Consider the following 15,454-nt stretch of genomic DNA (forward strand, 5'->3'; position numbering starts at 1 on the left):
AACAATTTTAAATTGTATCCAAGTGTCTATTACTAATAAGATAACCTATCACTAGTTATTCTTTTTTAATGATACAAGAAATTATGTTGTAATGAAGACTAATCTTACCTGAGTTTAGGGAAAAAAACTTCAGTGGCAGTTCGCGATATTCACCCTCAGCATTGGACTGAGTAGTGCAGAGCTGTGTCTGAAGAGAAACTACTCCACATAGGCACAGACGAAACACTATTCTTGACACTGGAACAATTATATCTAAATTGAATCCTGTAGACTTAAAAATAGAAATAATTTAAAATAGTAAATTGGAGTGTTCATACCCAATTATGGAACGTTACCAAACCAGAGGGTGGCACATCGTGTCTTGAAAAACACTAGTCTTCGGCGACATAGATAAAAGACTAATCGTGTCACGAGATCTAGTGTTTGTTAGTTCGATTGTATGTACCTGACAAAGTAAATGCGAAAAAATTATGAGATTCCAATTTCAATCAATTATCTTTCTGCATTTGTTTAAAAGCGCAAGTGATTGAAAATAGAGACGAGTACATGACATAACATTGTTTAACAGTGCATGCACAGTAGATATAATATACTTCTTGAAAGAGGGCATTTCTCTGCTCTATAACTCTTGTGTGCCTTTTAGTTTGACTCTAGTCCACACTGGAGGTTGGGAGTGCACACCTGTGCATTCCCCAGCGATGGCTATATACATTGGGTATGCAACTGGAAAGGCAGATCTCTGCCATTTGAGGGTCAGGCTGGATAGATTGGAGAGAGTGGTTTTGACACATGGCCTTCGGGAAGCCAGATCATGGCTCCACTAAAGAGGACGATCTACATTCCATGGCCCCATGGCAAACCTGACTAAAATTTAGGGGAGACATCTGTGGTTCAAAGGAAGACCCTTTGAACCACCCCTAAATTCAAAGGCACACTACGGTATAACTACTGAGGCCTACTTCAGCAGGTTAGGGAGATACATTTGTGGAGATGTGGGACCGGACACCCTGATTCTGCTCGGTGCACACTGCCAGAGGAGTCTTGGGCACAAGGAGGATTATTTAGAAGGGACCCTTCCCGAATAGTGGCTAGCTTGTGCTGACTACCTGCTGCTGTGTGGCACCATGAAGTTTGTTTTCCAAGGGCTTGTTGGTTTACCCCCTGTTATCTTGTGGAGGTCTCGAGGACATGAAAGACCTCCCACAAGGGACCCACACCATCTTTTTGTGACACCTGGAGAGCGGGCCCTCTTAAGTGTCCACATTGTCTGCTGAATCCCAACTGGTAGCGCGGTGTGTGTGAAGAACTAAGTACTGTATCTGGTGACTGAATTGCCCAAGAGCCCCTGCAGTTTTACCCGCATGTAAGGTGGTCCCTGCATCGTAGAAGCCTCAACACGCATATGGTTCTTGTGGGTGGTGAGCGGATTCACCGGTTGCAGTCTTCCAGTGTGGCCCGCTTCGTCGATCGGGCCACATCTCTCTCTCATGCAACATGCCGACTGCATGCTCATTGCATGTGATGTTCCAAATTATAGGTCGCGACCCTCATTCTACCTTGTGTGGCACTGCTAAACATTCGTCTGTGTGTACTCCCGGAATTGTCTGGTGTGACCTGTATCGTGGCACACCAGGCGTTGAGCCTCATTTCCAGGGAAGTAAAGAATTTGCAGCTCATCATTGTGTGAGACCAGAATTGTCTGGTGCGACCCATATCAACGCGCACCAGGCATTTGCCTCCTTTCCAGGGAGGTGTTGGATTTGCAGCTCTTCGTTGTGTGTGAACTGTCGGGTGTGATCCACACGCACCAGATGTTGTGCCTCATTTCCAATAAGGTGTGGAGGAGCAGATTTGAATATTTTGTGCCTGGATTGCCTGGATGCTACTTTAATTTGACCTGTGTCTGACTGGGTGCCTCATTCTTCCGAGAGGCTCTTCTGCTTCATCCCCCATTCATCGATTGTTCCTTTTGTACCCTAAGTGCAGCGGATAAATTGCCCTCGCCTCACCCAGTCCGATGACTTTGTGTTGTATTGCCTTGATTGGGTCTGGGTGGTGAGAGTAATTTACTGGGCTGGGGAACACTTCCGAGTGCGATCAGAAATGGGTCAATAGACTGTGTGCCCCCGTGATTCCAAGAACGGGGCTGGTGCCGGAAGGCACATTGTGTAATACTTTGATTGAATGAGTATCGCCATCAGTCCAATTCTGCTTCACATCCCGGGGGTGAACTTCACGAGTGGAGGCCAAACACCTGTTTATCGGCTAACTCCTAATTAGCCCTGCTACCTTCCCCCACCTTTTCCCCTGGGACGCTGACAAAGTGTGACTCAGGCTGCACTCAGCCTAGTATCAGAGGGCAGGGCAGCTTGTCTCCAACCCGTGGGCGTAGGGTAGTCAGTGTTAGCTGGAAGGTGGAGAATAGCTTTGGCCACTGGGTCTGCAATTGTAGTAGCAACTGATCTGCTGTCTATCAGTTACACCGCATCATGGGGCTGTGTGCATGCACAAGTGCGCTGTATATGGACCAGCCTGATATCTGTTGCATTGCGTATTTGTGCTGAGTGAGTGTGTGGTAGTGAGTGCATGAGGACTGCCTGCTATTAATTACATCGCACCGTGGTGTTGCTATACACGTTGATTAATTGCCAAGTAGAATATTATGTTTGACACTGTTTTACCTGAGCATTGGCCCACAGTGTTGCTTACATGTGTTGTAATTATGTGTGTCTGCACATTTCTGATATCATTGTGACCTGGGGTGCACCCTATAACCGTGTGGTATAGAATGAAATAATTGCCAGGGTGGGCCTAGTTTTGACAACGGTTCACGATGCATAAGTGTGTGGGGGGTAAAGTAGTATATTTCCCAAGTGTACATACTACTGATGTCAATTGAGCACCGTTGGGCCTAGTACTGCTTGTAATATTTCGAAATGTGTTTTATGCCGGAAAATATATGTTGTGTTAATGTGTGTGTTGAATACAATCTTTATTTACATACACCACGTATGAAGTCTCCTTTGTGACGCTCAGTGTATTTATTGTGAGTGAGTGCTATGCCAATGCTTTACACACTGCCTCTGTGATAAGCCTGACTGCTCAGTGCCAGGCTACCCAAGGGTGAGCGCAGGTTATACATTGAGTGTAATTACCTGCCCCTGATGGGATCGGCAGGCCCTACCTGGCTAGGGCACCACCTCAGCCAACCAGAAAGTGCCAGTTCACCATTCACCATTCACCAACACCATTCTTCTTGTGCTCTGGTTGTGCTAAAACTGAGCTGCATATAGCTCATACATTAATACAGAAAACCAATGAGTTTGTGTATGAGCTACAGACAGTGCAGCTCATAATCATTAAGAGACCGGCCTAACTCTTGATTTCCAAATGTGTGCTGCAGACACCACAACTTGACAAAAACATGCCTGGACCCGCTCTGAGCCTGCACACTGAAGTAGAACATGTTAATGAAACAACCCCAGCTCACCAAGTACAATGTGTATTCCCATTGTTTCTGTGACAAAATGAAGCTTGGAACCTGTGGTGTTGAAACAAGGGCTGACACTTGACAATATTACTTGTACGCACTACAGTGATGTATTAAAGGTGCTCGTTCTTTTCACTATGATGGAAAAGGCACTAGAACAGTGAACCCTGAAAGGAGCACAGCCTCCGTACGACTTTCAAATAAGCAAAGTCCCACGTCCGTGGTAGAAATCAATAATTAGTGGTTCACGTAACGACTTTTAAACAAACACAAAATCCCATAAATATGGCCCAATAATGTAAACCAAACTTAATTCATGGTGTGAACTGCACTGGTTAATGACTCAAGGCACCCAGGTCATGAAGTCTCTTTACTACCTCAGCTGCTTCTTTATTCTTTATACAGCAGAAGAGTTTGTTATCACCAAGAACCCTGTTGCCAACCGTGTGCGTATCACCAAGAACCCTGTTGCTAACCGTGTGCGTATCACCAAGGACCCTGTAGCTAACCGTGTGCGTATCACCAAGGACCCTGTTGCTAACTGTGCTTATCACCAAGGACCCTGTAGCTAACCGTTTGCATTACATCATCAACCCTGTAGCTAACCGTGTGCGTATCACCAAGGACCCTGTAGCTAACCGTGTGCGTATCACCAAGGACACTGTTGCTAACTTTGCGTATCACCAAGGACCCTGTTGCTAACTGTGCATATCACCAAGGACCCTGTAGCTAACCATTTGCATTTCACCATCGACCCTGTAGCTAACCGTGTGCGTATCACCAAGGACCCTGTAGCTAACAGTGTGCGTATCACCAAGGACCCTATAGCTAACTGTGCGTATCACCAAGGACCCTGTAGCTAACCGTGTGCATTTCACCATCGAACCCTTAGCTAACTGTGCGTATCACCAAGGACCCTTTAGCTAACCGTGTGCATTTCACCATCGACCCTGTAGCTAACCGTGTGCGTATCACCAACAACCCTGTAGCTAACAGTGTGCGTATTACCAACGACCCTGTAGCTAACCGTGTGCGTTATCACCAACGACCTTGTAGCTATCCGTATGCACATTAATTCCTCAGAAGACCTCTGCCTATGACTCTGTAGAGCAGGAATATGCTCAGAATACCACATCAATTGACCCAGTCCTTAGTGTTTGAAGACAAAGGAAGAGACAGTGTGACAATGTTCTGCAATACTAGAGCACCAGGCACTCCAACATATATATCACTTACCACAAGTAGAAGATCTTCATTCAGTTGATCTTTGAAGAATAGAGCAGCAGGAAGTTGTGTTAAATGCTCACCTTTAACCTTTTATCTGCTGCAATCATATCAGAATTCAGGCTCATCCTGGATCTGGGTCGGGACTGGGCTGCTAGAGAGAGAGAGGAATTTAAGAACTGGGAAATGAGACAGGAAGGAAGATGAGAGAAACAATTTAATGTTACTTGGAAGAGCAACTTCAGAGACAAAATACAAAGGATGGATTTAGGAGCAGGAAAGGAGGAAGTACAAATTAGAAGTAGGAATGAGCGAAGCTAGAAGAATCCAGATTCTGTAAAAGCACTGGGAAAACACCATGCCTAGGATTTTTATGGCACAATACAGAAAGAGTAAACACTGATAATTACAATTTTTGAAAACATTAGAAAGCACTGAAAAAATCCCACTGGAATTCACAACAAATAGAAACTGAAAGCAGAAAAGCCTAATCATGACACTGGGATAATCTCTTACTCTCTCTTTCATGTTCCTCTCCTTCTCTCTCTATGTCTCTCTCTCTCTCGCTCACTCTTGCAATAGCTCTGGTGCTTACCTGCAGTCTTAATACAAATATTTCCTTTGTTCCACTGCCCTGCTCCATGGCCTGTACCTGGCTTAGACTCTGCATCTCTCCCCCAGTAGCTCTGCTGCTGGAGTCTTGATACAAATCTCTCCTCTGTCCCTTTGTTCCATTGTCCTGCTCCATGGCCTGCACCCGTACTAGTCTCTAGCTGTCTCCCCCAATAGCTCTGCTGCTGGAGTCTTGGTGCAAATCTCTCCTCTGTCCCTTTGTTCCATTGTCCTGCTCCATGGCCTGCACCTGTCTCTGCATCTCTTCCCCAATAGCTCTGCTGCTGGAGTCTTGATACAAATCTCTCCTCTGTACCTTTGATCCACTGCCCTGTTCCATGGCCCACACTTGGCTCAGTCTCTGCATCTCTTCCCCAATAACTCTGCTGCTTACCTGCAGTCTTGGTACAAATCTCCCCTACGTTTATGTGTTCCACTGTCCTGCTCCATGGCCTGCACCTGGCTCAGTCTCTAGCTGTCTCTTCCACTAGCTCTGCGGCTGGAGTTTTGGTACAAATCTCTCCTCTGTCCTACTGCCCTGCTCCATGACTTGCACCTGTCCCAGTCTCTGCATCTCTTCCCCAATAACTCTGCTGCTTACCTGCAGTCTTGGTACAAATCTCCTCTACGTTTGTGTGTTCCACTGTCCTGCTCCATGGCCTGCACCTGGCTCAGTCTCTAGCTGTCTCTTCCACTAGCTCTGCTGCTGGAAGTTTGGTACAAATCTCTCCTCTGTCCCTTTGTCCCACTGCCCTGCTCCATGACTTGCTCCTGTCCCAGTCTCTGCATCTCTTCCCCAATAACTCTGCTGCTTACCTACAGTCTTGGTACAAATCTCCCCTACGTTTGTGTGTTCCACTGTCCTGCTCCATGGCCTGCACCTGGCTCAGTCTCTAGCTGTCTCTTCCACTAGCTCTGCTGCTGGAGTTTTGGTACAAATCTCTCCTCTGTCCCATTGCCCTGCTCCATGACTTGCACCTGTCCCAGTCTCTGCATCTCTTCTCCAATAACTCTGCTGCTTACCTGCAGTCTTGGTACAAATCTCCCCTACATTTGTGTGTTCCACTGTCCTGCTCCATGGCCTGCACCTGGCTCAGTCTCTAGTTGTCTCTTCCACTAGCTCTGGTCCTGGAGTTTTGATACAAATCTCTCCTCTGTCCATTTCTCCCATTGCCCTGCTCTATGACTTGCACCTGTCCCAGTCTCTACATCTCTTCCCCAATAACTCTGCTGCTTACCTGCAGTCTTGGTACAAATCTCCCCTACGTTTGTGTGTTCCACTGTCCTGCTCCATGGCCTGCACCTGGCTCAGTCTCTAGCTGTCTCTTCCACTAGCTCTGGTCCTGGAGTATTGATACAAATCTCTCCTCTGTCCATTTGTCCCATTGCCCTGCTCCATGACTTGCACCTGTCCCAGTCTCTACATCTCTTCCCCAATAACTCTGCTGCTTACCTGCAGTCTTGGTACAAATCTTCCCTACGTTTGTGTGTTCCACTGTCCTGCTCCATGGCCTGCACCTGGCTCAGTCTCTAGCTGTCTCTTCCACTAGCTCTGCTGCTGGAGTTTTGGTACAAATCTCTCCTCTGTCCCTTTGTCCCACTGCCCTGCTCCATGACTTGCACCTGTCCCAGTCTCTGCATCTCTTCCCCAATAACTCTGCTGCTTACCTGCAGTCTTGGTACAAATCTCCCCTACGTTTGTGTGTTCCACTGTCCTGCTCCATGGCCTGCACCTGGCTCAGTCTCTAGCTGTCTCTTCCACTAGCTCTGCTGCTGGAGTTTTGGTACAAATCTCTCCTCTGTCCCATTGCCCTGCTCCATGACTTGCACCTGTCCCAGTCTCTGCATCTCTTCTCCAATAACTCTGCTGCTTACCTGCAGTCTTGGTACAAATCTCCCCTACATTTGTGTGTTCCACTGTCCTGCTCCATGGCCTGCACCTGGCTCAGTCTCTAGCTGTCTCTTCCACTAGCTCTGGTCCTGGAGTTTTGATACAAATCTCTCCTCTGTCCATTTGTCCCATTGCCCTGCTCCATGACTTGCACCTGTCCCAGTCTCTACATCTCTTCCCCAATAACTCTGCTGCTTACCTGCAGTCTTGGTACAAATCTCCCCTACGTTTGTGTGTTCCACTGTCCTGCTCCATGGCCTGCACCTGGCTCAGTCTCTAGCTGTCTCTTCCACTAGCTCTGGTCCTGGAGTTTTGATACAAATCTCTCCTCTGTCCATTTGTCCCATTGCCCTGCTCCATGACTTGCACCTGTCCCAGTCTCTACATCTCTTCCCCAATAACTCTGCTGCTTACCTGCAGTCTTGGTACAAATCTCCCCTACGTTTGTGTGTTCCACTGTCCTGCTCCATGGCCTGCACCTGGCTCAGTCTCTAGCTGTCTCTTCCACTAGCTCTGGTCCTGGAGTTTTGATACAAATCTCTCCTCTGTCCATTTGTCCCATTGCCCTGCTCCATGACTTGCACCTGTCCCAGTCTCTACATCTCTTCCCCAATAACTCTGCTGCTTACCTGCAGTCTTGGTACAAATCTCCCCTACGTTTGTGTGTTCCACGGTCCTGCTCCATGGCCTACACCTGGCTCAGTCTCTAGCTGTCTCTTTCACTAGCTCTGCGGCTGGAGTTTTGGTACAAATCTCTCCTCTGTCCTACTGCCCTGCTCCATGACTTGCACCTGTCCCAGTCTCTGCATCTCTTCCCCAATAACTCTGCTGCTTACCTGCAGTCTTGGTACAAATCTCCCCTACGTTTGTGTGTTCCACTGTCCTGCTCCCTGGCCTGCACCTGGCTCAGTCTCTAGCTATCTCTTCCACTAGCTCTGCTGCTGGAGTTTTGGTACAAATCTCTCCTCTGTCCCTTTGTCCCACTGCCCTGCTCCATGACTTGCACCTGTCCCAGTCTCTGCATCTCTTCCCCAATAACTCTGCTGCTTACCTGCAGTCTTGGTACAAATCTCCCCTACGTTTGTGTGTTCCACGGTCCTGCTCCATGGCCTACACCTGGCTCAGTCTCTAGCTGTCTCTTTCACTAGCTCTGCGGCTGGAGTTTTGGTACAAATCTCTCCTCTGTCCTACTGCCCTGCTCCATGACTTGCACCTGTCCCAGTCTCTGCATCTCTTCCCCAATAACTCTGCTGCTTACCTGCAGTCTTGGTACAAATCTCCCCTACGTTTGTGTGTTCCACTGTCCTGCTCCCTGGCCTGCACCTGGCTCAGTCTCTAGCTATCTCTTCCACTAGCTCTGCTGCTGGAGTTTTGGTACAAATCTCTCCTCTGTCCCTTTGTCCCACTGCCCTGCTCCATGACTTGCACCTGTCCCAGTCTCTGCATCTCTTCCCCAATAACTCTGCTGCTTACCTGCAGTCTTGGTACAAATCTCCCCTACGTTTGTGTGTTCCACTGTCCTGCTCCATGGCTGCACCTGGCTCAGTCTCTAGCTGTCTCTTCCACTAGCTCTGCTGCTGGAGTTTTGGTACAAATCTCTCCTCTGTCCCTTTGTCCCACTGCCCTGCTCCATGACTTGCACCTGTCCCAGTCTCTGCATCTCTTCCCCAATAACTCTGCTGCTTACCTGCAGTATTGTTACAAATCTCTCCTCTGTCCCTTTGTTCCTCTTCCCTGCTCTATTGCCTGGGAGCGGGCCCTAAAGGATAGCACTTGCAGGGCATGGTAACCAGCCTGGATCATAGCCTAGTGTAGGACAGGTACTACCTCTCTACCATGTCAGAGGCACAGCTCCAACAAGAATGGGCATTGCTAACCTTAAATGTGCTCTGCAAGAGGTAGATATCATGATGACTGCATGCATGATTACATTTATGGACACTGATTACATCTCTGATTGTAAATGTTAACAATGTTTAGGATGATTATCTTTGTTTTAGCTACTCTGTTCATTAGGGCCCTTTGCATTTGAATGCTGCTTTATTTCTATTTTAATAATCAACCATATTTTAGGTCTCGCCTAGCGTTGTAGTTCGCATGCGCTGCGCGCTTTGCTAGGCATGCAGTATACACTATAGCGTTAAAGCTTCGTGGAAACTCCGCCCATATTTTTTATTGACGTATTTTCAAAATTCAGCCTTACGATAAGTTTTAGGCTTGTTAGTCCCGCCTCATGACGACCATGTTGTCATTTGTATCCTGCCACGCCTACTGGCCCCTTTACTACAAGCACTATTTTGTTCCCCTGCCTTCCCCCCCTGCCGCAGTCAGTCCTTCTCAGCCCCCTCATTCCCCCACACGCACTCCCATTCATGCCCTTTTGTCCGCCCGCCTGCACTCCCCTCTCTCAGGCTCTCTGTACTGAGGCTCCAGGTAACCGTCTTTTTCTGCGGCAAAACAAAATGACTTCACTCACAGTCCTAACCCTACACTGTGAGCGCATGCGAGTCAAGCCTCGACCTCACATATGGAACGTACTTCTGTTATGCCTGGTTCACACAAACAAAGTAATAGTGGGGGCCATTTAACATTGGGAGGATTCAACAATTTAAATGCAGAGACCACAGGCTTTCAGTTCACACGGGGAAAGATATTTACCCCTATAGAGTAGAGATGGGGAGGCGTATTCTGGTAATTTTAGAATGGGATGTTCACGTTCTTTCACTGAATCGAAAACACCTGTATCGACAATCTTTGAAGCAAATTTGCGAGATAAAACTCAGTACCTCCTTTATAAATCCCGTACTTGCAAGCGGCACCCATTTATTTACAGTATCATGTGTGGTTTTACTTTTACGAAGAGCAAGAAAGGCAGCCATCGTAGAGCGTGAGTACGGTTACATTTGTGATGGCACTCGCTGATACTTACAAGTGGTACGAAATGGGGCTTGACTGATTACGTCACTTTATCACTGTACATGCTAACATGTTCGATTCAGACTGGGGGTCACTGGGGCTCACGACATAGTGGGTTAATGGGAGGGAGCTGCAGAATTAATCAACCATAAGTAATTGAACTGAAGTGAACACAAACCATTCTGTCTTCTGAGCTGGTGAGCCACAGCACCAGGCAGCCCTGGCATGCATCGGGACAGGTGGGAAACAGGTAGCAGAAAGGGACATGATGGAGCCGGATGGCATTTGGCACAATAGCATGGGGAGGAATCTGCATGAGCACTGTGTCCACAGTAGTGTTTATTTTAATCTCATTGCAGTTTGGATAAGCACCACATCAGCTGAGACAGTCTGCCGGGCTTAGCATAGGGCTGAGCCAAGGACATGGAAGCTCTTCTAGGTCCTTTACTGGAGTCTGTGCAGGAAGATCCAATGCATCAAGCACATCAATATTTGTTTTATTGGTCTATACAAATCGGAGAGAGTGAGAGTAAGAAAGTGTGTTTGTGATCGAGAGAGACTCACTGCTCGTTAATGGAAGCCTACCCATGCCGAATGAGCTGCCACCACTGGTGTGTTGCGGAGTGTGGGGTGTGAAGCTAATAACCCCTCATTGTCTTCCCAGAGGATTCCCTGGACTTTCATTGTGTTGATTAGCATGTGCTCGCCCATGTGACTTGGGCTGTGTGAGTTCTGCAGTAACCCCCATCCCATTGCCTTTCGCAGATCCCCCAGGATCCGCACTGCATAGACCCCAGCCAGTCAGACATGCAAGATGTGCTGTCGATGTGCCTGAGCCCCTCAGAGGAGACCCTTGTAATCAGCACCAGCAAAAGCCAACTGTACAGCTTCCCGCTGTCCTCCACCGACATGGGCAAGGTGAGTCCTGGGGTAGTCTGCCAGACACTGACATTGGGGCTTTTCTCCTGAATATTGCAGCCCACAGTTGTTGATAATAAGCTGCCGAATGTCGGGCAAAATATCAACAGACAAAAAATCGACCTTCAAAAATATCGACACAGAAATAAAGAAGTAAAAAATATCGAAGTCCTATATACATAAAGGTACGTACAAAAATATAGAGAAAAAATATTGTCAAAAATATTGGTGTTAAAAATATAGTTTTTTTAAATGTTTTTATAATAATGTAAAAATAAGTAAATAATGCATATAATTTAAAACATTATAGATATACATATTTAAAGATTTTAAAAAATAATAACTAATACATATAATTTTTTAATTAATTAAACATCGACATATAAATTAATATATATACTTACTCGACATATTGCAACATTAGGGAAAGTGTTGGATAGTGTCAGGGTAAAAATTACTATTCCCACATCAGAGAGTGCAACAGTAGGGAAAGCGTTGATAGCGTAGAGGTAAAAATTACTATTCCCAATTCAGTGAGTGCAACAGTAGGGTAAGCGCTGGATAGCGTAGAGGTAAAAATTACTATTCCCAATCCAGTGAGTGCAACAGTAGGGTAAGCGCTGGATAGCGTATAGGTAAAAATGACTACTTCCACTCCAGTGAGTGCAACAGTAGGGTAAGCGCTGGATAGTGTAGGGGTAAAAATTACTATTCCCACTCCAAAGAGTGCAACAGTAGGGAACGCGTTGGATAACATAGGGTTAAAAATTACTATTTCCACTCCAGAGAGTGCAACAGTAGGGAAAGTGTTGGATAGCGTTGGGGTCAAAATTATTATTCCCACTCTAGAGAGTGCAACAGTAAGGAAAGCGTTGGATAGCGTAGGGGTTGAATTAACATACTTATCAATCAAATAATTTTTTATTAAAAAAAAGTAATTCATTTACAAAAACATTATTAATGAATTCCAATAAACTAAATTTAATATTTACTTAAATAACATTAAATTACATCCACACTAGTCCCCCTTTAACACACAACACACTACACATAAAAAAACACAATTACTTTAACTTAACTATCAATTAATCAGTTAATAACAATTAATAATACATTTATTATAATTATAAATTAACTAATTAATAAATATTAATTATCAATTAATAATTATTAACAATTCATAATCAATACCAATAAATAAAAACAATATCATTGATAAATTTAATTTAATTTAATTACTTCCCACCATATTCCCCTTTAAACTCACAACCTACTACACATACATAAAAACATAATTAATTTAATTATCTATTAATCACTTAATAAAAATTAATCACCCATTAATTATTAATTTACAATAAATTAATTAACAATAAATACAAATAAAAAAATAATTAACTATAATTAATATAACTAACTAATTAATAAAAATGAATTACCAATTAATAATGAATTACCAATTAATTAATAAATACCACTGTTAATTACTTCCCACCCTATTCCCCTATAAACCCATGACCCACTACACATAAAAAGTAACATAATTAATTTATTTATGAAGTAATCACTTAATAAAAATTAACCACTATTAAATTATTTATTAAGAATAAATTACTTTACAATAACAATACACAAAAAATAATAATAGATTAATGTTAATTAATATAATTAACTATGTAATAACAAATAACTAACAATTAATTAATAATCAATACCAATAAATAAAAACATATTACTTAATTAATTATAATTAAATTACTTCCCACCCTATTCACCTATAAACCCACAACACGCTCTGATACTAAAACGCAAAAGTTAATTTAACAAAATTACTAATTTCTAAACATTTATTTTAAAATGTATGAAAATACATCAAAAATGTTTAACATACATATAAAATACATACAAAAATACACAACACAATTTTTTTTCTTAGATTTTTTGACAACAATATTTTTGCTTACGATATTACTTACTTCAATATTTTAAAAAACGATATTTGGGTCGATATTCTAGTCAACGATATTCTTGACTTCGATATTCTGTCCCTACGACATTTAAAACTCGATATTAATGTAGGTCGATATTTAAAAATCGATATTTTGAGTGACCACCTAAGCTGCCTGGTGCAGCAGTAGTGGAAAATACCAGTTTTCAGCCCTTCTGTATGAGGTCGTCTATGGTAGGACTGATGCATATTTCTATCCATGCTATTGAGTAGCTGACAATCTGAGCAGCATTGTCATAAACAACAGTGAAGAATAAACAGATTACACCGTTTTCCATGTACTATGGTCTTCTTGAATGTATTAATTGGACTGAACTTGGATTGCTGTGTGGGTTTAATTGCAGACGTTTTGTCTTAATAGCTGTGCAAGTTTTTGTCCAAGTTGCCTATTGGAAGTTGACCCCCACACACACATATAGTGCACGCTAGGCAAGCATTTAGAAAGCGTATAATGTTGACCGGTTTACATAGTTTTGGATCTAAATAGTTGGTGTAATTGGTGTGCACAATCTACACTTTTTTCTTTTTTTCACTTTTTTCTGATGTACTGAAGTGCCATATTTCGGCATCATATGAGACAACTCCCCCTACATCTGATTGCCGGATGGATTCAACCCAGGAGCTGTTTTTCTGTATGCATTTGTGTTGTGTGCCCTGGTGTCTCACACTGCAAGTCTGAAGCTCTCTTTTCCTCCTACTTCGCACCATGGTATGTGCCTTGTGCTCATACAGTCGACCTACACACTCAGGTGACCACCGTCACCTGACCCTACCCGCACAGCTATTGGCAGAACTCCGTCTGCCCAAATTAGACCAACAAGTACCTGTGTTTGCTGATATCTCTTTCAATTCATTCGATGGGGCCGATTCACAGAACTAACTTAAGACAAAATCCTAAACTTACTACTTTTGGTATTCACAGAAGTTAGGATTTTGTCTTAAGTTTGACTTAAGACAGACTTAAGACAAAATCCTAACTTCTGTGAATGCAAAAAGTAGTAAGTTTAGGATTTTGTCTTAAGTTAGTTCTGTGAATCGGGCCCAATGTGTTTATTTCACCAGTTCATCTTTTATGTGTATTTACTCTTTTTTTCTCATTATATAAAAACAAACAATTACAATATATCAATGTCCTAAACTAAACATATAATTTCCGGTCTAAACAAAACATCAATTTTACAAAAAAAACATTGTTGATTAGGACATCATCTTTTCCAATCCCAATGCATTTCTGAAATAAATCCCTTCATCAAGGGCAGTGAATATGCGTCAACTAATGCTGCTGGCCGGCAATCTTCAAACAAAACCGCCTCTGCGAATTCACCCCACAACAAACAATAGTCTCAATTCGTTCACGCTATCCGAATCATCCGCTCTAATAGTAAAATCTTCTACCCTTCCTGGATTCTGGTTCGACAAACTTCTTTCAGTTCAGATTTCAAGTATTTTACCATATTCATCTCTGCCTGCAAATCTTTAAGGAGACCAGTCACTCTTCAGCCGCAGTGCGGTATGCCTTTTCTTCATCATACTTAGATTTAATTTTTGCTTCAGTTGCCCTTGAACTTTCTCCTGTTCTTTCTTCAGCTCCTCAGAGTACCATTTCTCCTCCTTTAAAGTAGCTTGCAGTTCTTTGACTTCTTGCTGCAACAGGAATGTTTTATCACTGCTATATTCATCTCTGCCTGCAAATCTTAAAGGAGACCAGTCACTCTCTTCAGCTGCACTGCAGAATGCCTTTTCTACATCATACTTGGATTTAATTTTTTAGTTGCCCTTGAATTCTCTCCAGTTCTTTCTTCAGCTTCAGTTCCATCTCTTGTTCATGCCTCAGTGCCCAGAAGTCCTGCACGGAGCCGCGCTCTTTCTGTGGAATCAACAAAGCCTTTACACTCAACTGGAACAACAAAACAGGCAGTGATAAAACATTCCTGTTGTAGCAAGCAGTCAAAGAACTGCAAGCTACTTTAAAGGAGGAGAAATGGTACTCTGAGGAGCTGAAGAAAGAACTGGAGAAAGTTCAAGGGCAACTGAAGCAAAAATTAAATCTAAGTATGATGAAGAGAAGGCATACCGCACTGCGGCTGAAGAGTGACTGGTCTCCTTAAAGATTTGCAGACAGAGATGAATATGGTAAAATACTTGAAATCTGAACTGAAAGAAGTTCATCGAACCAGAATCCAGGAGGGGTAGAAGATTTTACTATTAGAGCGGATGATTCGGATAGCATGAATGATTTGAGACTATTGTTTGTTGTGGGGTGAATTCGCAGAGGCAGTTTTGTTTAAAGATTGCCGGCCAGCAGCATTAGTTGACGCTTATTCACTGCCCCTGATTTATTTCAGAAATGCATTGGGATTGGAAAAGATGATGTCCTAATCAACAATGTTTTTTT

The 15,454-nt window shown here is 43.7% G+C and overlaps 1 protein-coding gene across 1 annotated transcript in view; it reads left to right on the forward strand.

Moving 5' to 3' along the window:
* CFAP57 (cilia and flagella associated protein 57) overlaps positions 1 to 15,454 on the forward strand; it is a 378,308-nt gene that overhangs the window by 116,657 nt on the left and 246,197 nt on the right. The window contains exon 6 of the mRNA XM_086952180.1: positions 10,899 to 11,051. Within this exon, the coding sequence (XP_086808306.1) occupies positions 10,899 to 11,051 (153 nt within the window). The remainder of the gene's footprint in view (positions 1 to 10,898; positions 11,052 to 15,454) is intronic.

This window comes from Lissotriton vulgaris, chromosome 1_1, assembly GCF_964263255.1.
Source record: "Lissotriton vulgaris chromosome 1_1, aLisVul1.2, whole genome shotgun sequence".
In the NCBI taxonomy this organism is placed as follows: Eukaryota; Metazoa; Chordata; class Amphibia; order Caudata; family Salamandridae; genus Lissotriton; species Lissotriton vulgaris.